At 34.7% G+C, this 24,388-nt stretch overlaps 2 protein-coding genes across 4 annotated transcripts in view; both read right to left on the bottom strand.

Annotated features, from left to right (window-relative positions):
• Positions 1-7,106: 7,106 nt before the first annotated feature.
• Positions 7,107-10,287, bottom strand: LOC107470829 (protein FAR-RED ELONGATED HYPOCOTYL 3-like). Its single transcript, XM_021134070.2, has 3 exons — positions 9,552-10,287; positions 9,230-9,354; positions 7,107-7,145 (listed from the first exon to the last, which is right to left on the bottom strand). The coding sequence occupies exons 1-3, from the start codon at positions 10,285-10,287 to the stop codon at positions 7,107-7,109; spliced, it is 900 nt and encodes a 299-aa protein (XP_020989729.2).
• A 2,368-nt stretch (positions 10,288-12,655) lies between these two features.
• The window catches only part of LOC107470925 (protein ANTI-SILENCING 1), a 13,251-nt gene continuing 1,518 nt past the window's right edge, over positions 12,656-24,388 (bottom strand). Inside the window, exons 3-13 of one of the 3 annotated variants that reach the window (XM_016090335.3) lie at positions 23,853-24,021; positions 20,724-21,874; positions 15,544-15,570; positions 15,303-15,395; positions 14,960-15,038; positions 14,673-14,763; positions 14,048-14,153; positions 13,846-13,962; positions 13,668-13,752; positions 13,461-13,573; positions 12,656-13,051 (exon numbers count right to left, since the gene is read on the bottom strand). In XM_016090335.3, the coding sequence (XP_015945821.1) occupies positions 13,699-13,752; positions 13,846-13,962; positions 14,048-14,153; positions 14,673-14,763; positions 14,960-15,038; positions 15,303-15,395; positions 15,544-15,570; positions 20,724-21,874; positions 23,853-24,021 (1,887 nt within the window). In that variant the 3' untranslated portion in view covers positions 12,656-13,051; positions 13,461-13,573; positions 13,668-13,698. Of the gene's footprint in view, positions 13,052-13,460; positions 13,574-13,667; positions 13,753-13,845; positions 13,963-14,047; positions 14,154-14,672; positions 14,764-14,959; positions 15,039-15,302; positions 15,396-15,543; positions 15,571-16,185; positions 16,322-20,723; positions 21,875-23,852; positions 24,022-24,388 lie in introns of those variants that run through there. The other 2 variants (XM_052255009.1, XM_021133080.2) reach the window with 2 other exon arrangements.

The raw sequence follows: 24,388 nt of genomic DNA, 5'->3' as shown, positions 1-24,388 counted from the left end.
ATTGCTACTAAAGTATTAATAAAGACATGTTTTAAATTTTAATTTTAAAATTTATATTATTTCATATTTTTATTGAAAATTGATTTATAATTGAATTGATGATTCAATAATTTAATAATCTGATCGATTATTTAATCACTAACACCATTCTGATACCTATGCGTAAATCAACTTCTAGAATAATAGTTGAAAAAAAAAATAATCTTATTGAAGAGAGAGTACATTATAATTAAACTCAAATTATTACAATGCCCCCCACCATTAAGAAAAAGACAAAGTCCGGTGTTTATAATGCAACCTGATGGACAGCAACACTGTTGACTGTACCCATTACATCCTGATTCAGCAAATCAATTATAGCATCGATAAAAAAAAAAGGGCGTAAAATAATGGGAAAAAGAAGATTAAAAGAAAAAAAAAAAGGTTAAAAGATTCTTTTTACATTAAGTTCTTTTTTGACTGGTGGTATACTATGTGAATAGTGAATACTCCCTTTGTCTTTGACAAAAATATAAAATAAGAGAGTTTTCACTTTGTCCGTTCGTCACATTGAAAGTTTGAGGGTGCATCACCCTAGAAATAAAAATTTCCATTTAACATGCCACACGAGTGACCATACAATACAATCTACCAAATAGCATTCCCTTCATTTGAGCGATTACTTTAAATTAAGAGTATTTATCTATTTTAGTTTTCAAAAAATTTTTGGTTAGATACTTTAATTTTTAATTAAAATTAATTATTTAATTAATTTTTAACAACTAATTTTATCAACCACTTAAGTCTTTGATTCTGTCAATTTTAATGGAAGATAAAATAATCCCTAACAACTCTAACAAAGGATAAAATAATTACTGACTCCTTTGTTCGAAAACAACATTGTTCTTTCTCAATTTTATCATATCTCACATAATTCTAACATTCATACTCTCTTTTACTTTCACAGTCTTCTTTTTCATCTTTTTCTTCCTCCTCTTCAACTCCAAGATCACGTCAGTGTAACTGCCACGCATGTCGCACCTACTTTAACATGTCATGGACCACACACTTTCTAAATCTTTGTGACTAGTACACCCACTTCCTCCGCATTTCATCCATCAGAAGCATCCACCTCCACGTCCTCAATAACAGCATCACCACCAGCCTCGACAACGTCCACCACATCCTCAAGACCAAGTTCCACAACTACCCCAAAGGCACGCCTTTGTCTACTCTCTGACAAGCAATATAGATTGTTGGACATTAGGACATCATAAGAAGATTCTCCTTCGACATCATATGCAAATTCTCATTTGGAATGGACCCCGAGTGCTTCATTCCTTTTTTTTTCAGAGTCCAAGTTGGCAGACAACTTGGACCTCGCATCCAAACTATTAGTACAACGAGCAATGTCGTCGTTGCCGCTCATATGAAAACTGAAGCGATTACTGAAATTGGTTTGAAGAAGAAGGTAAAGGAAGCAATCGAAGTGGTGGACAATGTGATTATGGAGATGATAGGGTAGAAGAGGAGGAAGATGGCGACGATGGGTATTAACAAATCAGACTTGCTGTCTAAATTCATTGGATCTATCGAAGACGACAAATACTTGAGAGACATAGTCATTAGTTTCCGGAGTATGAATTGGTTGAAAACAAGTTAAGGATTTTTCTTCTTGTGAACATTGAAGTTGTAGAGTGTGCAATGTGTAGCTTGAAATTACAGTGTTAAGCTGTTAGTGTTATGTGAGATATGATGGAAATTAGGGGAGAACAATATCGTTTCCGAACAGAAGAGGTCATGGATCATTTTGTCCCCTGTTAGAGTTGTTAAGGACCATTTTGTCTTCCGTTAGAGTTGACGGAGCCAAGGACCTAAGTGACTGACATAATTAATTGTTAGGGACCAATCGAGTAATTAATTTTAGTTAAGGACTAAAGTGTCTGGTCCAAAATTCTTTGAGACAAAATGAATAAATACATTGAAAGAAATAATTATTTTTTGATATATCCTTATTAAATATTCTAAAATATAATAGAATAATACTATACATCAAAGTCTTTTTATGAATCAAGTCTAACCAACTTAAACAATAAAATTTGGAATAAATTAACTATAACTAATTTTTGTTATGTTAAACCAACTTAATTAGACTTGATTAACAAAAAAATTTAAATGTATAACATTATTGAATATAATATACATAATACATTTAGCATTAAAAAAGAGTATACTATCGTACCAAATTGCTTGCAAAACCAATTTTCATTTTTCAAACATTTCCTTTTAAAATATTTTAGCATTAAACTAAAACGTAAACTCATTCATGCAGCCCACGTTATGTGATTTAAAAAAAAAAATTGAATTTCCGAAATGATGCTGAATAAATTGTAAGATGCTTTTAGGAACGGCATGCAAAATAATTTCCTTTGGAATTCAATATGAGATCCAAGTAAAATCTGTACCAAAAGCATTATTCAATGTAATTTGCACTCAAACAGAAAAGTCCTTTTAGACAACTAAAACCAACGTGGCAGAATAACAGACAATACACCTAATCATCTGATCCAAAATGTGAATATCTATAAAGTATGGATACTTCGCTGAAGTATCATATTTACGTATCAGATTTGCTACACATACAAGTTTTTTTGGCTTACAAGTTATACAAGTTAGTCCAAACCTAACAAAAAGCACGTACACTACACTCTTTTACAATCGAGCATAAACACATGCGCCTTACTCAACCGTTTCGTTTTCCAAAGCGCGCTCGTTATGAAAAACTCTTCCTCTTCTTGCTCAATCAATATCCAAACCGTCGAGATTCAAACCACATTCAAAATCAACTGCAATTCTGAAGAAACCTTCCAACTCCTCGCGAAAAGTAAAAGAAATCAAGAAGAAAACATATAAATCTCCATAAAAAAAGCACCAAAAAGAACGAACAAACATTATTCAAGGTACTCTTTTACTGTTCTTCTAGGTTTTTCACATTTCTGTTTCTGATTTCGAAATCGAAGCACTATATCGTCCGTATTTCTCTTTATGTTTCACTGTTCTTGGTTTAGATCTCACATTAGTGTTCTGATGAAACTGTTCTTCTAGTGAATGCTTTAACATATGTGTTTTGATCTATTTTGGTACATGTTTTGTGCATGTTTACATATTTTTTTAGTAAGTTTGTATACTCTGTATTGTGCATGTTTACATGAAAGAATCTTCCTCTTCTAGATGATTTTTGAGTGTATATGGCGGATTTTTGGGTGTATATGTTGGGATTGGAATGCGACTGTTACTTCTAGTGGCATTTTGAACTTAAATATCTTTCTGAACTCATATAATGTCATGTAATCTAAAAAAAATATAGAGGTGTATGGGACTGGTATATATATTAGGATTATTGAAGTCTAACTGGTACTGTTCTAATTGTGCTTGATCTTGTAGTATCATTTTATGCATGTTTGGTTGAGTTGAATATGATTTTAAACTCATTTAATTTCATTTAATTGAAAAAATAAAATTTTTATAGGACTGGATTTGGGTGTATCTGACTGATATTTAGGTGTATGTCTCTGATATTTGGGTGTATGTTTTATCTATTGACACTATCTCTTTTTCATTGCAGTAAAAATGGCAACCAAGAACCAGGGTAAAAAAAAATACAGTGTAAGAACAAATATATGTCATAGAACAAGTCAATTTTTTCTAATACAAATATATGTTATTTAAATAACTCTAATTTTGCTTTTTTTTACAGCAAACCAAAGACTTGAAGTATGCCACCAGATTATTGAGTGAAAATTTTGAAAATATGAGCGAGACAAAGAAAGCAATTGTTCAAGAATTAGGTTTTGGTCGACTCATGCACATCCCGCCAATGAGGGTGCATCACAAACTATTAAAGAAGTTGGCTAATTCCTTTAAATTGGGCAAAAACATACTCAAAACAAGCTATAGTTCCTTCAAAGTTAAACCCAACACAATAGGGGCTGCCCTTAGCCTCAATGCATAAGGTAACTGATTATAGAAAACCTCTATAGTTCCATTCTTCATAATATCTTATTCTGATATCATGTAATCAAGAAATAGATATAGGTTTATATGAGTGATATTTGGGTGTATTTCAACTTATTTGGAGTGTAAATTATTTTCTTTTATGTAAGAGATATATTTCCTGATAAAGTGAATTATAAGGAACTTTCTAAAGAGAACAAAATGATTTTTAGAAGGTTCCAGGGGAAGACTCTAAAAAATCTGACCGATGAGATGATGAGTATTAGTGTTGAAAACGAACAGGATTGCCTGATGTTCAAGAAGATTTTTATCCTCTATATTCAGATGGCATTTTTGTTGCCAACAACAATAAACAAAATCTTTCTTGTGCACCTAGCTCCAATTTTTAAGATGGACAAAATAATGGAGGGCAACTGGGGAGTCCATGTGCTGAATTTCATCATCAAAGGCATAACTGATTACCGTCTGAAAAAGAAAAAATCAATCAACGACTGCCTCTTTGCCTTGATGATAATTTATTTTCATCTGGCAAAAAATAAAAACAAGAAAGGAGAAGAAAATCCTGGACTGCCCTGGGTTAGCAACTGGAATAGAGAGCAGTTGGTTGCAAGGATGAGAGTAGAAATAGATGGCCATATGGTAAGTGAACAGAATACCTTCTCTAGTTTGGGTGTATTTTATTTATGTAGATACTGTAAATTAACATTTTTACTGTTTTAGGGCATATTAAAAAAGGCAGAAACAAAAAGAAATTGAAACAAATGAAGAAAAAAGAAAAGAAAGAAAAAAAAAACAAAAAAACAAGGCAAGTTCATCATCATCTGAGAGTGATACATCTGAAACTGAAGTTGATTCTTTCTCTGAGTCTGAGTCTGAAGAAGACTCAGAGGAACCAAAAAGAAAGCAACCCACCAGAACGGCCAAAAAGTAAGTAATATTTTTGGGTATATTTTGTCACTTTTACGGTGTTTTCTATTAATGATTGTTTGCCTTGCAGAATGGAATCCACAAAAAGGAAGCAGATTCAGGAGGATTCCAATTCAGAAACTGAATCGAATGATGAGTAAGATTCTGAAATTATCATCGCTTTCTTTTCTGCTTATTTTCAAAATTTGATGTATTAACAGTGTTTCTCATTAACTTTCAGAAGTGAAAAATCATCACCAATAAAAAAACAAAAAACAAAGAAAAAAATTCAGACTACAGACAAAAAGTAAGAACTGCTTTGGATAGTATTTTATCATCAATTTTATTTTGTTTTTCTGATTCATACTTTTTTTTCCAGGGCGCAATCCAAAAAGAGAAAGCACGTTGTTGAGGATTTGTCTCCTGAATAAACTCAATCCTATGATGGGTAAGATACTTTGTAAAGCTATATTACCGCTTATCATCAAATTTATATTTGTTAACATGTTCTTTTATGCATGTACTGTCAGATCTGAATTTGGAACTGAAGTATTAGAAGAATTCTTAACGGAATCAAAAAAGAAGAAAAATAATGAAAAAGCTTATGCACAGGGATTTGTTATATTTGGGTGTATATTACCGATATTAAGGTGTTTTGGTTGCTGATAATTGTTTTTGGTTTCCCAGGAAGAAAGGAGCTGACCTGCGATCGACAGAAGATCACTATGACTCATCCAAAATGTAAGAACCTTTATTTGATAAAATCTTGTTTTTCTGATTTAACTGTATAGTATTTTTACTGAATGATGTTTATTCTATGCTTAGAATACTAGAGGTGAACTTAGGAAGTGAGAATGATGTTTTGTCTCAAAGACAAACAGATCAAAGCAGCATAAATAAACCGACGGATAGCATATAATTTCTGTTTCTAATACCGGTTGCTTTTATCATTTTTTACCTTTTGCTTCTAATTCTGTATATATATATATATATTAGAAAAAGGCCCTTTAATTTTTTATTCAAGAAAAAAAAGTAGGAAAAAAAAACAAAAACTACAACTATGTAAGTTCTCAAAAAACAAAGCCTGTGTTTTCTTCAATGCTTCAGGTGTATTTTGACTTTATTTGGGTGTATTTCAGGTGGAGTCTGGTAGAAGAATTAGCCAATGACCCAGCTCAACAGAACATGATGGTTGTGCGGATGGAGATACATTCACAACCTGAAGCGCTTTCAATGTGAGTTTTACAACTAAATTTCAACCTTATAATAATGAATTTTAACGGGCTTTCTTAACTTTTTATTTTTGTCTTGTTTAGAGTTACGATTCAAGTTTATGTCCCCTCTCTCTCAGACAACCCCTATGCCAGCAATTGAACCATCCCTCGTAAAGTCTCCGAGAGAGAAAATTAGTGAAAAAAGTACAAAAAGATAAGGAATAATATTCGGGTGTATTTGGTTATTATTTGGGTGTAATATTGTCCTTATTTGGGTGTATATTTTTCTTATTTCATGTTTGGGTATATTTGATTATTATTTGGGTGTATATTTTCCTTATTTGGGAGTATATCTTCACAATTGATCTGTTGGTTTTTTTATAATATGATTCATTTTATCTAACCCTGCAGCACTCCACAACTCCCGAAACCTGATGAAAGCACACCCACGGTTCCACCAGCTCCATCTAAAATGTAAATTCAGCACAATAAAATTTGATTTTCAATATTATTCATCTGTTCTTATTTTTATAGTACGTTATATGTCAACACGCAGTAATCCAGCCCCAGAAGACGCTGCTGCACTGATGATGATGGCCCGGACAACATCCTACATACCTAAAGAAGGTTCGATGCCATCATTCAGCCTTGACTTGACTGATTCAAGTCAAGAAAAAGCACCAACGCAAGAGGGGCAGAAGGCAAAAAGTTCTGAAACACCAAAATTAATCGAACAATTAGAAGAACTGGTAGAAAAAATTGCAAACAGTGGGGTGAAGACAGCATTGGATTATGTAGAGGGTAAAAGTCCACTGATTGAAAAGGAGTGTGCCGAAAAATTTTTTGAAAAGTTTGAAACTCCTGTGAAGAACAAGGAGATGTCGACTGGAATGAAAGAAAAATGATATGTCTGGGCCACACGTGTGAAGACATACAGAGATGGAAGCACTAATGAGTATGACCTGGTGTGCACCCTCAAATCCCATGATCGATTCATTTTGTCAAAAGTCCACTTTGCATCTCTAAAAGCTGCTACACATATAGAAGTTGAGGTAATATTAGAATAACATTAATGATTTTATTATGAAATATAACTGCAATTTTAATTGTTGTAAATTGATTTAGTTTTTTTTCTAGATTGTCACTGCCATGTGCCTGATCCTAAACCAACAAAATATTAAAAGATTTCAAGAAGAAATATACTGTCTCCTCCCTAATATTGTGGTAAGGTGTACTTCAATGAAATTTGGGTGTATTTCTGTAATCTTTTGGGTGTATTATATATTTCATTTGGTGTTTCACAAATGTTGCAGAACATGGCCATTGGAAATCATCCAGATGAAAAATTCTTACGGCCTAAAACCAAAAAGCCATTTAGGGTCAAAGACTACCAAATGTTTATACCCTTTTTGGACCTCAAAAAATTAGCATCACATCAATATGTAAATTTTTGTTTCTAAAAGTTCTTATCACAATTCTTTGGTTTTGTGCTAATTAAACTAAAACACTATTCAATGTGGACATGCTTCAGATTTTTGCATCTGTTTGCTATTTAGAGCATTGGTGGATATGGGTGGCTGACGTAAGAAAGAAAAAAATTTTATATACTTGACCCGTATCACAAGGAGTGTCCCTCCAAAGCCAAAATGAAGCTAAATACATTTGTTGTAAGTTGTTTCTGTGTTTTGTGTTTTAATATTTGGGTGTATTTTTGTTCAAAATAAGGTGTAGTTTGTGATCCTTTGGGTGTATTCCTTTATTAAATTTATTCTTATATTTTGCTTTATTTTTTGTTTTTAGGGATATGTAATTTCGAGAATGAGGGTATATGCTGGGGGCACCTCTCAAGAAAAAGAATCATGAAATTAAACCACCATATATTAACATCTCATGCCAAAAAATAAGGTATAAATCTTTTATTCTGAAAATTAATCTTTCCTATATTATTTTTCTAATTTATTTTTTGTTTTTCAGCTATGATTGTGCTATTTATGTAATGAAATGGCTTGAAATAATTCAGCCTGAAAACATTAAAAGGAAAAAGTATGATTGGGACAATTGGACTCAGGTAATTGTGTTTAAAACTATATAACTCTCTATTACTTTACTAAATTAACATAGTTAATTAAAAAGAATATTCTTTTAAACTGTAGGAAGAGGTGGACCACTTTAGAGTAGAATTTGCTTCTCGGATTCTATTTAATGAAATGAATCAAGACAGAGCTTAAGCCATTAGGGGAAGTGATGCAGTGAGATTGTCCAAGCCATCCTCACTGTTGTTGAGTCCATATTGTCAGATATATTCATATGATATTGACAGTGATTAATCAAAGTGTTATGTATTCTTGGAATAGTTTGAACACTTGTTGTAAAATTTTGTGAATATAATCCAGTTTTATTATAAAAAAAATTTCATAATTAAACTGTCTCTGCTGTATTCAAAAACTCTAAATTACACGTTCTAAAAAAATGAAGGAAAACAACACCAAACGTACTATACACCCAAAAAATTGAATTTTACACCCAAATAATTTCAATATACACTCAAAATTCTATCCCCTGATGCTGGATCCCTAAACCCCTTAACCCTAAATACTAAAACTCTACACTCTAAAACCCTAAACTCTAAACCCCTAAACTCTAAACCCTAAACCCTAAACCATAAAAACTAAACAAACCAATAATTTTTAACATAAATAGCAGCATCTGAAAAATATAAAAAATTGAATTTTACACCCAAAAAATTAAATTTTACACCCAAATAATTTCAATATACACCCAAAGTTCTATCCCCCTGATGCTGGATCCCTAAAACCCTAAACCCCTAAATACTAAAACCCTAAACCCTAAACCCTAAACCTTAAACCCTAAATAAACCGTAAAAACTAAACAAAACAATAATTTCTAACATAAACAGCAGCATCTAAAAAATATATAAAAAATTTGAATTTTACACCTAAATAATTTCATTATATACCCAAAATTCTATCACCTGCTGTTGGATCCTTAAAACCTTAAACCCTAAACCCTAAACCTTAAACCATAAAAACTAAACAAAATAATAATTTTAAACACATTAAAATTCAGAAATACACCCAAAAAACTTAGCGTTATACCAATATCCTGTAACTATATACACAAAAACTATCCCCTGTTGCTGGTTTCCTGAACTGATAATTCGTAACATATCTGTGATATTGGCTGGAATTTGGTTGCACCACTGATGCAGCATCAGGTTTAACTGGAAATAATAAACTCACATATTAGCAAAACTATTAACAAGAAAATTAAACTAAATCACCACCTATTTAAAGAACATCACTTTTACCTCGTTTAGAGCTTTCGTTTTCTTCTTCTTTGAGGCATTTGCAATCTATTTGTCCAACTTTGAACTTAGCCTATTTTTTGGACGTCCTCTTGTTCGAACCCTTGGAGGACTTTGAAGCTCGTTAACGGATTCCAAGTTGGCATCTTCGTGAGATAACGAATATGTCTCCTTCCTTTTGGCTTTCAGTTCTTCCATCTCAACCATGACATTATCGTAGGCATGGTGCAGAATGACAATCAGCTCCTTAAATTCTGATGCAAATTTACAAATATTTTGCGAACAAAACATTAATTCGTCAAACCACTTGCTTCTTGGCTCCAACAGTGGCTCGTCGTGGCTTCTCTTGATGTGTGCATGTCGCCTCTTTACTTTCTTGCTCCATCGTTCCAATATATATCTCGGTGACACTTGGATTACTCGTTCAAAGCTTAACACGCTTAGCACGTGACGGCACAATATCCCTCTTGACTCGAATAATAAGAACTGGCATTTCACTTGGGCTGCTATTGAGTTGTAAGTAACCGTAAACTTGTTAAATATTGAGCTGGAAACTTGTTCTCCAGCTTCGTATACTGAATAACCTAGAGCGGAGTTCGTTAATCTTGTGATGCAATTCGCCTTCCCTCTGAATTGTGCTTGGACTTTCCTAAATTTTTGGTGAGTGTACACATGTTGAAACTGAGCTTCTACGAAGGATTTCGTTGCACACGGTATGACGGTGTGAAAATCTGCAGCATCGAATTCTCTCTCTCTTTGCTCCCTGCTTCCGAGGCAATTATCGTATTGTTTGACAAACTGGATAAGTGAGCTGTTCCGAGTAATGAACTTGTTAAAAAATGAATGCATGCTCTCGCTTCTTTGTGTGCTTCACATCCCGACCCAAAAGTGGTGATCTAGATAAATTGAAACCCATATATGACGGTATTTATAAAGATCTGTATAATACACCCAAAAACATGCAATTTACACCTCTATTGCAGAATTTAATCATCATTACCTAAAAGCCACTTGTTGTCCACAAGACCATACTTCAGCAGAAAATCATTCCGATTCCTATCAAACGAGTTTTTGGTATGAGAGTTCCAAACAACTTGGCTCATTTCTTGTTCGATTTCTGCGTGTCCCTTGTAGCCATTTAATTTGCTTGGAATCTTCTTCGTGATGTGCCAAATACACTAACAGTGAATTGTTGTAGGCATACAAGCCTTTATATCTCTTTTCATTGACGCGCATTGATCGGTGAAAATCCCTTTCGGAGCATTTCCTCCCATGCAACGAAGCCAACATTGAAATAACCATTTGAATGATTCAATATCTTCGTTTTTCATCAAAGCACATCCAAGAAGTATACTGACTGTGGTGATTCATCCCGACAAAAGAACCACAAACCAAATTATACTTGAAACAAATTACGAAAAAACCGAATTAAAATCATTACATACACCCAATAATGATTTTATACACCCAAAAATTTCTAATATACACCTCTGCAGCAGATTCATAAAACAACACTCAAAACAGAATTAAAATCATTACATACACCCAAATAATGATTTTATACACCCAAAAACATCCAATATACACCTCTACAGCAGATTCATAAAACAACATTAATTTAGCATCATAAACAAGAACATCATATAACCTGTTTGTATTGTAGGTGGTGTCGAATGAAATAATATTTCCGAAATACTCAAAGGCAGCTCTGCTCCTTGCATCAGCCCAAACAGCCAGCTTAATCGACTGATAGTCCTCGAATTCAAGCTCAAAAAATAAATTCTAATTCTTCTCTTTCATTCTTAATAAGTATTTCCTGAATTCTTTTGCATCTTCTTATTCCTAAACATTCCACACTTCTCTCGTGATGTAATTCCTCACGTCTTTTTGGATAAAATTTAACCCGCGGTGATCCCCGGCTACCGCAACAAATGATTAGTAAGTTTTGCTTGGTCTGATACCAGCTTTCTCGTTATTCTCTATTGTACGACGAATAGACTTGCTTAGTTCTCTGTGCTATTTGACCATCTATGTTTGAGTTGGACAGCAAGGATATGAATGATGCAACACCACCTTCGAAATGATCCAAGCACCAACATCCTTCAATGTGTGTATATAAATTCTTGCAAGACAATTTAAACCAGCTGTGAGATTTGTCTTCTCGGTCGGAGATATTTTAGATTTTCATTTTTCCTCTCTGCTACGTGTAATCAATTGATTCTTAATTTCGTTTCCCTTCTTATTTGTGCTCCGAACTCTTGTAGAAAAACATGCAATATTTGCATAGTCCTTGTAAAATTTTAAAGCATCTTCAAGGGTGTTAAAAGTCATTCCAACCTTGAAAACAAATTGGTCATCAACAACACAAAGGGATTGCAAAATACACCTTGTTAATAACAAGGATATACTACAGTTTCTGCACGTCATAAAAAAATAACAATTCAACTAAAATACATCCAAATATTTCTGATCTACATCCGAACGATAACTCAACTAAATAATAAGAAAAGCCATAAACTATAAATACACCCAAATTTTCCTAAAATACACGCAAATAGTTCTGATCTACACCCAAACGTCTAGTATAAAATGCACAAAATTAATCAAAACTAGTACATTAGATTTAGATTCAATTCACAATCAATGTTCACGCATTAATTTCACAGTCAATGTGAAGTTGAATCATCCATTATCTTCAAACAATTTCAAAGTTTGATTTCAAAAATCATAAAAATTGAAAAAAACGAAACAAAAGAATAGAAAGAGAAACACACGTAAATGACGAATGAAAAGACAAAGAGACGCACGAATAAGATCGAACAAAGAAGATAAGAAATTCGAAAAAAAAATCGAAATTCATTGAAAAAAAATTATATATTCGCATATTAATTTATTTAAAAGTCTATTAAAGAGGCACTTAAAACACACATACCACAAGAGGCAGTTTTAAAGTTTTGTTTGCGTGTCCTATGTCGAGTCCCTGTCCCTGCATCATAGGCGAGTAATGTGGTGTGTTGTATTATGACCTAGAAAAGGAGAATTTCTTTTACAAAAAGTAAAATTGAGTGAAGAGTTTTAATTAATTTAGAAAAAGTAGTTTTCTTTTATCCCGAAAAATACAATCTTCACTCTTCACCAAAACTTTCCTCATAGCATTACCCAATAAAATGTATGGTGACAATTGGGTTGTGGCCGAGACTTGTAGGTCCCCTGAATTAATTAACTGGCAAAATGCCAACAGTTTGTATCTTCAAATATAAATGCCAAATTTACACACAGATGACAAGTGAGAGAACACAGGAAAATTGACAGATTATAACTGAACTAAACCCTAGCTATTTATAAAGGGATAACTAACGAATCATTTGGTGAGAGATCCATTTATGATGGTATGTTATCAATCCGATAGTATTATCCCCTCACTTGATAACTTAAAAAACTTAAATTTCCTTACTTCAGACGATCTAAACTTGCAAAAAATCTTTTAACAGCTTGCTTGGAGTCGCAATAGAAGGTGGAACAACTGTTCATTGACTTGGTTCCGGAGCCAAACTCCAAGAAAATAATATTCACAACTGCTGAACTGCATGCCACTGCCTCAACGAAGCTGTTTCTGCAACCCAGAAAAAAAGAGGGAGAAAGAAGGAGTAAGCTTCAAAAATTAACATTCTTGACTGTCTCAATATATGCAGGTAAGAAACACACAATTCGGCAACATATTTCTACATGTACGATTACCATGTCTAAAACCTTACTGTGATCGGTTTCTGTAACCTGACAAGTTGCATAAAAGTGAATGATAAAAAGAAACCCAGCTATCCAACTATCATAACCAAAGAATGATAAAAAGAACTAATAGGATATCACCAACAATAAAATATAAAATGCCGAGGAGCATAACACGCAAAACTAACCAACAACTACAATTAATCACAAACTGAAAGGAGAAAACAAACAACAAAGTGATCTAATATTAAAAAATAAATAAATAATACTCGGATCAGTAACAAATGAAAACTTACCAGATGCCAAAAATGATTGATTCCATAAGATCTTGAGACCATAATTTAAGATCTAACAAAATAATTTCGTTGCTGAATGAAATGCTCTCATCCTTGTTGGGATACTCCGCAAACTGAGATAGAAGGCATTAGAAGAATGAGTACCAGTAAAAAAATATTCAAAACTGAAAAAGCTACACAAAAATACATTAAGACATGACAACTTACCCAGAAAAAACCAAAAAATATTCCAGGACATTTAGATTTTAGTTTTCAGCTTGGCTTTGAGCTTCCTCAATTCATCACCTTGACGCTTAAGGAATAAAAACATGACAATAAACGATCAATATACAATACAAAAGACATAAATGAAGATGATTTCAGGCATTAACCTGAACGTATATACCTGATATAATCTTGACCATGCTTTTTCTGCTCTTTTTTGTAGTAAGCACCAATCCATAGCCATATCATATTCAATATTGTTGGGCTGTGAGCAATGTGAAGTAGATACAGCATTTTTCTGCATATGAAAATCCAGATTGCCTATTCAATGAAAATGACCCAAAATTTAGCAACCAATAGGCACAAAAAAATGGATGCTTCACCATTTCACGTTGTTGCAGCATTCGACTTTGATCTAGAAAATAATGACCATAAAATGCTGGCTTCTTCCCTGGAAAGCAAGGACGTCCAATGCTTCCAACAAGTGGGCTACAAAGCAACAAAATCAAAAGCTCAGGTAAAAGATTAAAAGAAATAGCTAGCAAATCAAGCAAAATTTTAAAAATTTGAGCCGACAGCATTTTACAACTGAGATTTTAACTCCCAGATCTCCAAGAAAGTTACTTGTTCATCATGGTTTGCGTTTCTAGCCATTATAGTTGAAGGGAATGGCTAATATACAGAGCTCTTTACACAATGATGTGGGGCTTGTGTGTGTGTGTGTGTGTGTGTGTGTGTGAGAGAGAGAGAGAGAGAGAGAGAGAGAGAGAGAGAGAGAGAGAGTAGGTAGAAATGAGAAAATATATAAAAGGCCCCTACATCCCCATATTAACTCTAGAATATAGAGGCAATAGTTTGAGTCAACACCCAAAACCTAGTATAGCGAGAGAAGATAAAACACACTACTCAATACACACACAAAATCATTATAGATCATGCCTATAGATCAACGCATAACAGAGAAAAATGAAGAGGAAAATTTTCATCCGGATCGAGCTTTGCACATACCAGCCATTTGACATTAATAGAGAATCCTCCTGTAATTTTTTAACAACCATATCTGCTGTTTCCTTTTTTTTAAATATAACAAAAGCTTGACCTACATCATAAATGAAGCATCATTTCATTATTAATTGCATATAGATCATTTTATTTGGGGGAGGGGGTATTCTGTCACTTGATAATGGAAGGGGGAAAAATCCTGAAATACATGAATGTACAATTCCTAAAGAAACTAATGTATTCATATGTCTAGAAAGCTTATGGGAAAAGGATGACTGAGGACTAGTCCTAACCAGAATGAGGGCTAGCACACGCTGTTTTCTGGATCATGTGTGCAGTGCAACTTTCTTTAAAGCCTTGAAAAATGATATCCTGTGTTTTAGAACAAAAATATCAAAATCAGAGGTTGATAGAACACTTAATAAGAAACACAGAACTGGATGAAAAGGTTAGATGACACAGCATATTATAAAGACAAGAAAAGCATATATCAACTAACAATTCGATACGATACAGAAGCACATCTATTTAGAAACCCCAAATCCATAATTAAATTGCATACATGAGTGTAAATTATCACTCATCTTAAATCAAACTCTATCTTAAAATAATATAGAAAGTTGGAACAATTATTACCTGTACTTGTTCTGATGTTAAAGATGGATCCAAATTTTCAAGTAGCACAAGTTTTCCTCGTTCATGAGCAGTTTTCATTCTTTCTTCCCAAGGCTGAAAAAAGTATCATACATCACCTTAATTTACTTTATCAGTGAAAAGCATCATCAAACTAAAAAAAAAAAAGCAAATGTCAATTGTATAAGCAAATTCAGGTAACTCCAGATTTGTTGAACAAGGTAAAAAGTGAAAAGGAACTTACAATTTCCTTAAACCACTTGCTCCTATCCTGTCACCAAGTGAAAAATTAAATAAATAAATAATAAAAGACCATAAGAATTATTAAATGAAAAACCTTAGATTTTCTATTCCATTCAGACCACCAAAACAAATGTCCAAGTAATATAAGTGTCCTTAATCATCATCATACTTGAACCATATGTTCACACTACATATCCAATGCTACTTAAAAGCATTACACACTAATGATAGTTCCATGCCATGTACAGCAAAAAGTTGCTCTGGATTCCAAACAATTATAACAAACGACACAAAAATAAGGGGAAGAACCATATGAAATATAAAACTTAATAGACAATAATAATATAACTATTATGAACACCAAGAAACATGAAAGGCTTGAAATCAGACACAACATATAAAGCTTCCGTATTAGACAAGAATGCTTTCTTTCCATCAAGTAAGATACGCCTATTGTGTGTGTGTGTGTGTGTGTATATATATACATATATATATGTTACTCTAAAACCCTATCTCCTAATCCTCTTCTCCGTACCATCACTCTCTTTCTCCCTCTCCCTCTCTCCTCCACCCTCGCCCCCTCTCACTGTTTCCACCTCTCATTCTCAAGGTCACTGCAAGAGGCAGAACCGTCGTCACGCACCTGACACCCAGCCCAGATGGCAACCGTTGTAGCCGGAGGCAGAATCGTCGCGAGGAGCTTGATGCATCGCCATCTCTGTCTTTGTGAGAGGCAGCATCACTGCGTGCCTGAGGAGAGAAGAAGAGCCATGGTGCTGCTGCATGCAGAAAAAGCATTCGGTAAAGAGAGATCGGAGAAGAAAGAGAGACAATGCTATTGATGGAGGTTCTGCCGTTGACGATGTTACAGTCGGCAAAGAAAAAGGTATTCCTGTTTTCTTCAAAAGATTTTTTTAATTTATTTTCCTTCTTTTCAGAAATTGATTTATTTAAACTAAAAAAATACAGTTCTAAATTTCTTTCTTAAAATCTGCTTGTTTTTTATGAAGATTGAGACGGGTTTGAAGAAGTTCTGTTGGTTTTTGATGGTTGATGGCTGGTTTGTATAAGGCAGTGGTAAACAAGTTTAGGTTTGGTTTAAATTTTGTTTGGATTAGCGATGGCTTGATGTGAATTAGTGTTTGATGTGGCTGGTTGATTAATTTGGTATGTAGTTGTGTTTGGCTGAAGTGGATATTAAATTGGATCAATGAATCTGAAAGTTTTTATGGTTTCAGTGTTTATTGGTGTCTGATTTGGTTTGGGTATGGTTTGTGATCTTATGACTGAATGTTGGTGATGGAGATTATGATTTTAATGATAAATGAGGATTATCCCTTTTTTTTCCAATTTAGTTTTTCCTGAAAATCCGTGGAGACCCCGATCCCCGGCGGATACCAGGGACGGATTATGGGTGGCGGGGACGGGGAGCATGTCCCCACCCCCCATGGGGACCCATTGCCATTCATCTCCCATCAAAATAGCTCTCTAGCATAGTCACTTAAATCAGTCTTTTTTCACAGTTTCTTCCATAGTTTTCTTGGGTTGTCTACCTATAACTAACAACTGTGCATCACCATCTGCATCTTGAGTTTGTGGAGGCAAGACAAGGACAGAACAATGGTTGACAATAATAATAATAAAAGGACTATGTGAATATGAAAGACTATGGACGGGGCCATAATGCTAGGTAATCCATCATATAGGGCCAGACTGCTGGGAATACTTTATACTGGTGCTACACTACGAAGAAATTTATTTAAAGGAGTCAAACTACTAGAAACTTTGTACTGATCAGACCTGATTGCTAGGAAGTTTGCACATGACAGGTACAAATAGATTGGGAATGCCATAGTGGCATAGTGGTAGATATAATAAACACTTACACCAGACAATAAGAAGACAAAATAAGAACAAATTGTAAAAGACAATTATAAGCAACATCAAGACAGCTGAAACAAGCTCTCAAGGGTTCCATAAACTGGCCACACAAAAGCAAAAATATCGAAAAGCTGAAAGTGTTGTGGTGGCCACAACTGGGATAATCATGATTGGGGGTTGCTATTATCACATCATCACACAGGAAAGACAAAGGATCGAGAACAAGAGCATGATTTGTCAACACACGCGTCGAAGCCAGCTGAAGGTCACTAGCTAAACGATTCACCAAAAAGGATAGCTGGTGGCAGAAAAGAGCGGTGGCTTAAGGTCTGCATTCTGTAGAAAGCTTGCACACCAAGATCTCTAAGGCTAGCATTCCCTGATTAGTCTGGCAGGAATATGAAAAGGCACTAATCTTTAGAGCTTTGTCAAATGAATGGGATGAAGGATTAGTACAAGTTGACCAAAAATGGGGAAGAAAAGAGAAAAATTAATCTATCGGAGTATGAATAACAAGATTATCCTAAATCACAAGAACCTCCATTGCGAAATGGATTCGTCCTAAACGACAGAACTGCACCAATACCATCTTGAGTTAAATGAGCTTACTCAAACCCAAAAGCTAACTCATGATGAGTTGCCCATACTCCTTATAGAGGTAACCATATCCCCACATCATGTGGAACTTCAAATGCCACCTATCCCTAGGGGATTGGATATCTAGAGCACGAAGTTTGAAGCATTGAGTACCTACAAGTGGTCCAATAACAACGACAAAGCAAGCCTTAATGCCACTTGAACTTGTAGGAAAATTTAACAAGGAGTGTAAGAGAAAGGATGTGTTAAAACCCTAATATTCATACTATCAGCATTGTTAATTTCCCAACAGTAAAATTATAAGAGGAAGGATATGTGTTAGAATCCCCTAATAGTCATACTACTTCCATTATTAATTTCCTAGGTAAACTACAACCACTTCCAAGGTAGAGTCGACTACATGAATCAAGCAACACCATTGAGCCTAGTCATGAATCATGCCTGTGTTTCAGCACATTTACACTTAAAAAATCTTTCTTGATAATCTTTTTTCATGTTTGTCTCCCTCTATGCCTACCATTGAGCCATTGCTCATCTGATCCAACCTCCTGACTAGATGCTCTTCTGTCCTTCTCCAATCATGTCCACACCAACTAAGGCAAGATTCAACCATTTTCTTAATTGATGCTACTCCAACTTTCTCCCTCACGTCCATTCTAATGGAGCCACTCATCAATCAAAGTGTCATCATCTTAGCAACAATAACCTTATCTTGTTGGTCTAACCTATGCAGTTAAATTTACCAATAAATTTTACTAGTACTTTTTTGTTAAAGGTCGAACCATCCTTCCATTTTGACCAAAGTCTTGTATCCGATTATTCATTGCTCTCCCAATCTCCCCATTTTGGGTAATGCAATTAAGATACTTAATTCTTGATTTGTGATGTGGAACTTCCCCAATTTTCACTTTCATACTAGAGTTCACTAGTCACTTCCTAAGGTCCTTATAATTTAACTCAATTTGTCAAAAGGTTCTTAAGTTTAAAATTATGTACCTAGGTACCTACGAGTTTAAAAACGTTTGTAAACAAGTCTTGGCTAACCGTTGCCTATCAATTTGGTCAAATTGCAAGGACCCAACTGACATAACATTTTCAATTGTAGTGACTAATTTAGAAATTGTGTAAAAATGTATGGATTAAATTTAGTATAAATTGAATGTCAAACGTCAGTGACGGCTTGCAATGGATAGGGTTAGGTATGGTTTAACCTCTATCCAAACCCTACCAACACAATCTCGTGTTTCTAAACCTGCCCTACTCTATGCAGGTTTAGAAAAAACCACACCCAAAACTTACCCAAAGTCTATCTACCCAATCCAAGTACCCAACCCTACCTGGCCAAACACATCTTCTAAATATCATTCCAACTTGCATCACATATTTAACCTTTAACATAATTATAAGCATCCACAAACACATAATAATTATAAAATTGAATACAAAAAGATTAATAAACAAACTAGGTACGAGGATAAAACTTAATATTACACAAACATTACTCATAATATATAAATATTTATTTATATTATTTATATATACGATAGAGGATGCCAGTTGGTCATAGAAGGTTCACCCGAAACCCAAACCATACCCACTCCGCAACAAAACCCTATTTACTATCAGCCCACTTGACAGCGTATTGGTTCGATACCTGACCTGACTGATTTGGACACATGGAGCATGTAGTTACGGGCTTGAGGAAGAGTTTCATATCCAACTCTCCCATCTAGATAAAGAGAATATTCAAAATTGCCAATGGAGGGACACTAGGGAGCTCCCAAATTGTAACTTGTAAGGCTTGGCACTTCATGAACTTAGGAGAACACAAAATGCTTAGTATGTTTACAATCTCTTCTCCATCTAATCCTAGGTTCTCACATTCTAGTATCACATCTCCCAATATTTCTTTTATGACTTCCTCAATCGTTCACCAAAGGAAGGTAAACACAACTATGTCCCATAGCCACCACTAACTAATCGTTCAAAAGTTTCCTATTATTCCAAGATATTTTCCTCTCCTCTCTTACTTTATCTCATATAGAACTCTCCTCTTTGTCCCCCTTTGCTTCTCTAATCGTGAATTGGACATTATTGTTACCAGTTCCATTGACAAGGATCGCATTGTTCTCCAGAGCTATGTTTGTTAAGAAGCACAAGACACTAAGACAGAAAACCATGTTTGGAAGATGAGACAAAGACAGAGACTGTGTCCAAGACACTGAATTAGTGTATTTGTGCCTTTCCTAACAAGAAGGCTATAGAGACATTAACAAGAGACGCAACTTATGCATAGCGAAACACTATGAATGGGTTAACTTATTTCTACAACTTTAATATTTAAACTAACGGACAAAAGATCGTACTAGGAAGGAGCTTTTGATTTATGCTCAAACAAAATCAAGATAGACTCCCAGGTACCCCAATTCTCAATCAATTTTTCAAAGCATTATATGATTCGTTTGAGCATGAGATAAAGGAATAAGATTTTTGAATTGTGTCCAAGGAACAAGAACAATCAAGATAAAGAGAATGGTAAAAACTCAGGTGAAGTCGACTTCACGTGAAGTTGATATCTGAAAGTCGTTGGATGAAAATTTAGTCAAATCAGCCAAATTATCTAACGGCTCTCAGGTATCAACTTCACGTGAAATCGACTTCACCTGATTTTCCACCAAAGAGAATACTTGGAATGCAACTTACAACATCGGGTCTTCTAGTCACTTCTGCTACATTGCAATCCAACTTGGGTTCCTCAAATGGAGAAACTCTGGGAGATTCCTTTCGAAACTTGTCGCCTAGGGGTTTTGAGAGTTTCTCAGTTGTCTTTAACTTCTTGGAAGGGCCATCCTCAACATAAGGCCTTGGAGTAACTCCGGGAGATTCGTTTTGAAACTTGTCACTTGGGGGTTTTGGGAGTTTCTCAGTTGTCTTTAACTTCTTGGAAGGGCCATCCTCAACATAAGGCCTTTGATTCACTTCTTCTGCATGGCAATCTACATTGGGTTCCACAGTTGGAGTAACTCTAGGAGATTCTTTTTGAAACTTGTCGTTGGAGGTTTTTGAGTTTTTCTCATTTATCTTTAACTTCTTGCGAGGCTCATCATTAATATTGGGTCTTCGAATCACTTTTGTTGCATAGTGATCTAGATTGGCTTCCACCGTTGGAGTAATTCCAGGAGATTCTTTACCAAACTTGTCACTATCTGGCTTTGCGAGTTTAGCATCTATCTTTAACTTCTTGGAAGGGCCATCCTCAACATCACAACAATCCTTTGCTCGTTGTAGTCTATATTTCTCCTTCGAAGAAGTCAAAGCTATATTCACATCATTGCCATTTGGCACATTATCCTCCATCTTCGTTTTTGAAACTTCGCCCGAGACATCGTTTTTTCCATTTCGGGGAGCAACATCCTCCGCCAATTCCGTCTTAGATTGTCCATTAATACCCTTAACAAGCTTCGATGCACCCTTTTCTAAATCAACCTTTGCCCTTGGAATCATTTTCTCAATTGAGATCGTCTTAGCTTCTTCCCCTAAGATGACGCCACCAGTTGAATTGTCCCATATTTCAAGTGATGAGTTTTGCTTTTCTTGAACATTAGGTTTTGGCTTGATCTCGTCATTAGCAATCGTTTGGAAAGCCTCATTAGTATCATTTTCTTCCTTTATAAACGGGTTAGATTTTCCGCCCAACAAAGGCTTGGGAACATCATTTTCCCTAGCGAATGTGTTCAAAGACTTGTCATTTGATTTATCATTCAGAATGTTCCCACTAATTCCTGGCTTGTCTAACCCAAGTTTTGCATTACCAATAGGCTTTTGTCTATCTAAATTGTTAAAAATATGTTTAACTGCAACAATTAGAGAAACGACTAGATAAGATACTCAAATTGAAAACTATGAAGTATTACACTTACTCCATATGATTTATGGTCAAAATCAATCCATTGAAAAATTTATAAACAAAGGAAACACACTAATTTGAAACGTCAATTTTAAACATAAAAATCAAAAGCTATTTCGCTAACACGCATCCTAAATCATTTGTTAAGGAATCAAATAAGGTGTTAAATGAAAAGTTAAGGCTTTTCATTAACATTCCAATCATTGAAAACTTAGGTGTCTCTACTTTTCCAATAATGGCATCTTTCTTTACTTACTCTATATCCATATCAAGATGAGTCTCGAGCATAACTAAAATTCAACATACACAACAATAACATTCAACATAAATTTAAGAGAAATTTTAACTATTCAAGTTTTACAAGTTTCGAGCATTTTTTCAAATATTACTCTAATGAAACTAAAAAACCAAACTTAATAACTGCAATATCAATTGTATAGTACAATGATAAAGGCTATTTTTTCAACAAAAAAATTTTTTATTATGGTAAAATATATTTTTTATTGTTGAAATTTTTGAAAATTTTCAAGAGTATCCATTAATGTTTGATTTGATTCAATTTTATCCCTAACGTTTGAAATAAGTTTCAATTATACCCTTATCGTTTATTTATTTTATTGTCAACAACTAGTCAAACCCAACCCGAAATCAAAAACCCAACCAACCAAACCCCAAACCCTCCCCCTTTTCCTTTTGCTTCCACCACTGCCAACCCCTCTACTCCTTTTGCTTCCACCACTGCCAACCCCTCTACTCCGACCTTCCTCCTTCTGTCACTACCATAACATTCCCTGTCACCACCCCCCTCTTTCACCTCACTCTAACAACCACCAATAGACTCCACCAATCATCCCCTCAAAAGTCATCATCGTCATAAACTCACCAAAACCTCATCCTTCAACGACAACCACCACATAAGCATTTGGATTTTCTTTTTCTAAAAAAGGAAAGAAAAACTAGATCAACGTAAAGGCAAATGGAGAGAGATTGAGAAATCTTGGGGTCCCTTGGAGAAGGGGGTGCTGTTGAGGAGGAAGAAAGATCGACACCGATGGTGCCGTGGAGGACAAGGATAGTGACAATGCAATAGAGGTTTGGGGTGACGAGCCAGCTCCACGGCCACCTCTCCCTCCCTCCTCCTCAGGCGTGCTTTCTCTTTGTTGCAACCTCCATCACTTTTTCTTCTTTTCCCCTCTGATTTGATCTCTTTCTTACTTCAATTTCGTTTTGTCTCTCATCTCTATTATTGTTGTTGAATGCTTGTCATCTCTATTATTGTTGAATGCTTGTGTTGCAATGGTGCGCCGATGGGGTTAGTGCAATGGTGAGGTGCGAGTAGGTAGCGAGGTGTATTGGTGAGATAGGATCAGGTGTAGGTAGTGCGATAAATAGTGAAGTGCATGGTGGGGTTAATGTGGAGGTGCGGGTAGTGCGATTGTAATGGGGGTGGCAGGGATGATCAACGAGGGGGTGATGGAGACAACTTAGGTGGTGTGGTGGGAAGGGGATGGGGTTTTGGTTGGTTGGGTTTTGGATTTGGGTTTGGGTTTGGGTTTGGGTTTGGTTGGGGTTGAGTTAGGATTGGAATGGATAATTAAGGGTAAATTTGAAAAAAAAAATGACTGATTGTTGATTGTAAAAGAATTAACTGTAAAAGAATTAACAGTAGAATTGAAAATTATTTCAAACATTAGGGATAAAATTGAATCATATTAAAAGTAGGGTAATTTTGAAATGTTTTCAAAAACTTCAAGAACGAAAAGTATACACTTCATCCTTTTTTATTATATATCCACAAGTATATTAAAATGCATTTCATATGGAAGCGTGCAACAAGGCCATAAACATACCAGATGTAAGTGTAATTTTATCTTAAAACCATGAGAGTTTTTGGAAATAAATAATAAAGAAATAAGTTAACAAACCTTCAACTCCAGCAATCATATCATCTATCTTATCCAATACTTTTCTCTGCCCTACATCAAAGAATCGATAGAATACAAATTCAGCCAGATGTAGTTCTTCATTTGATGGCTGTGGATTCCTACTATCCTTCAAAATGCAAAGAACATTGCATTTGCCAACAATAGCTTCCTGATATGACATACAAAATATACAAGTACCCAGCCATTTCAATTGAAGTTAGAAGATCCTAGATTAAAAAAATGAGCTTTATTTTATTTTATAAAAGAATAATATCATTAAAACTGAAAGAAGAATGATATAAATAGCTGGGAGGAAGTCCTCCATACAAGAACCAACAAAAATATATAAGAAAATAAGTTCTCAATTATGCATAGCTTTCCAATCTCTTGACATGCCTGAGGGAAAGTCCTCTAAACAAATCATGAGTTTTACAACAAATAGATGCCAAATGTCGCATCCTATTCCATAAAACATGATTGTCCGAAAACCTGTGATAATGCATGAATTGTACTCAACCATAGTGCTGTATATTGCC

This window comes from Arachis duranensis, chromosome 10, assembly GCF_000817695.3.
Source record: "Arachis duranensis cultivar V14167 chromosome 10, aradu.V14167.gnm2.J7QH, whole genome shotgun sequence".
NCBI classification, from domain to species: domain Eukaryota; kingdom Viridiplantae; phylum Streptophyta; class Magnoliopsida; order Fabales; family Fabaceae; genus Arachis; species Arachis duranensis.
Note: the sequence above shows the minus strand (reverse complement) of the source record. Positions and strands in the feature narration are given on the sequence as shown.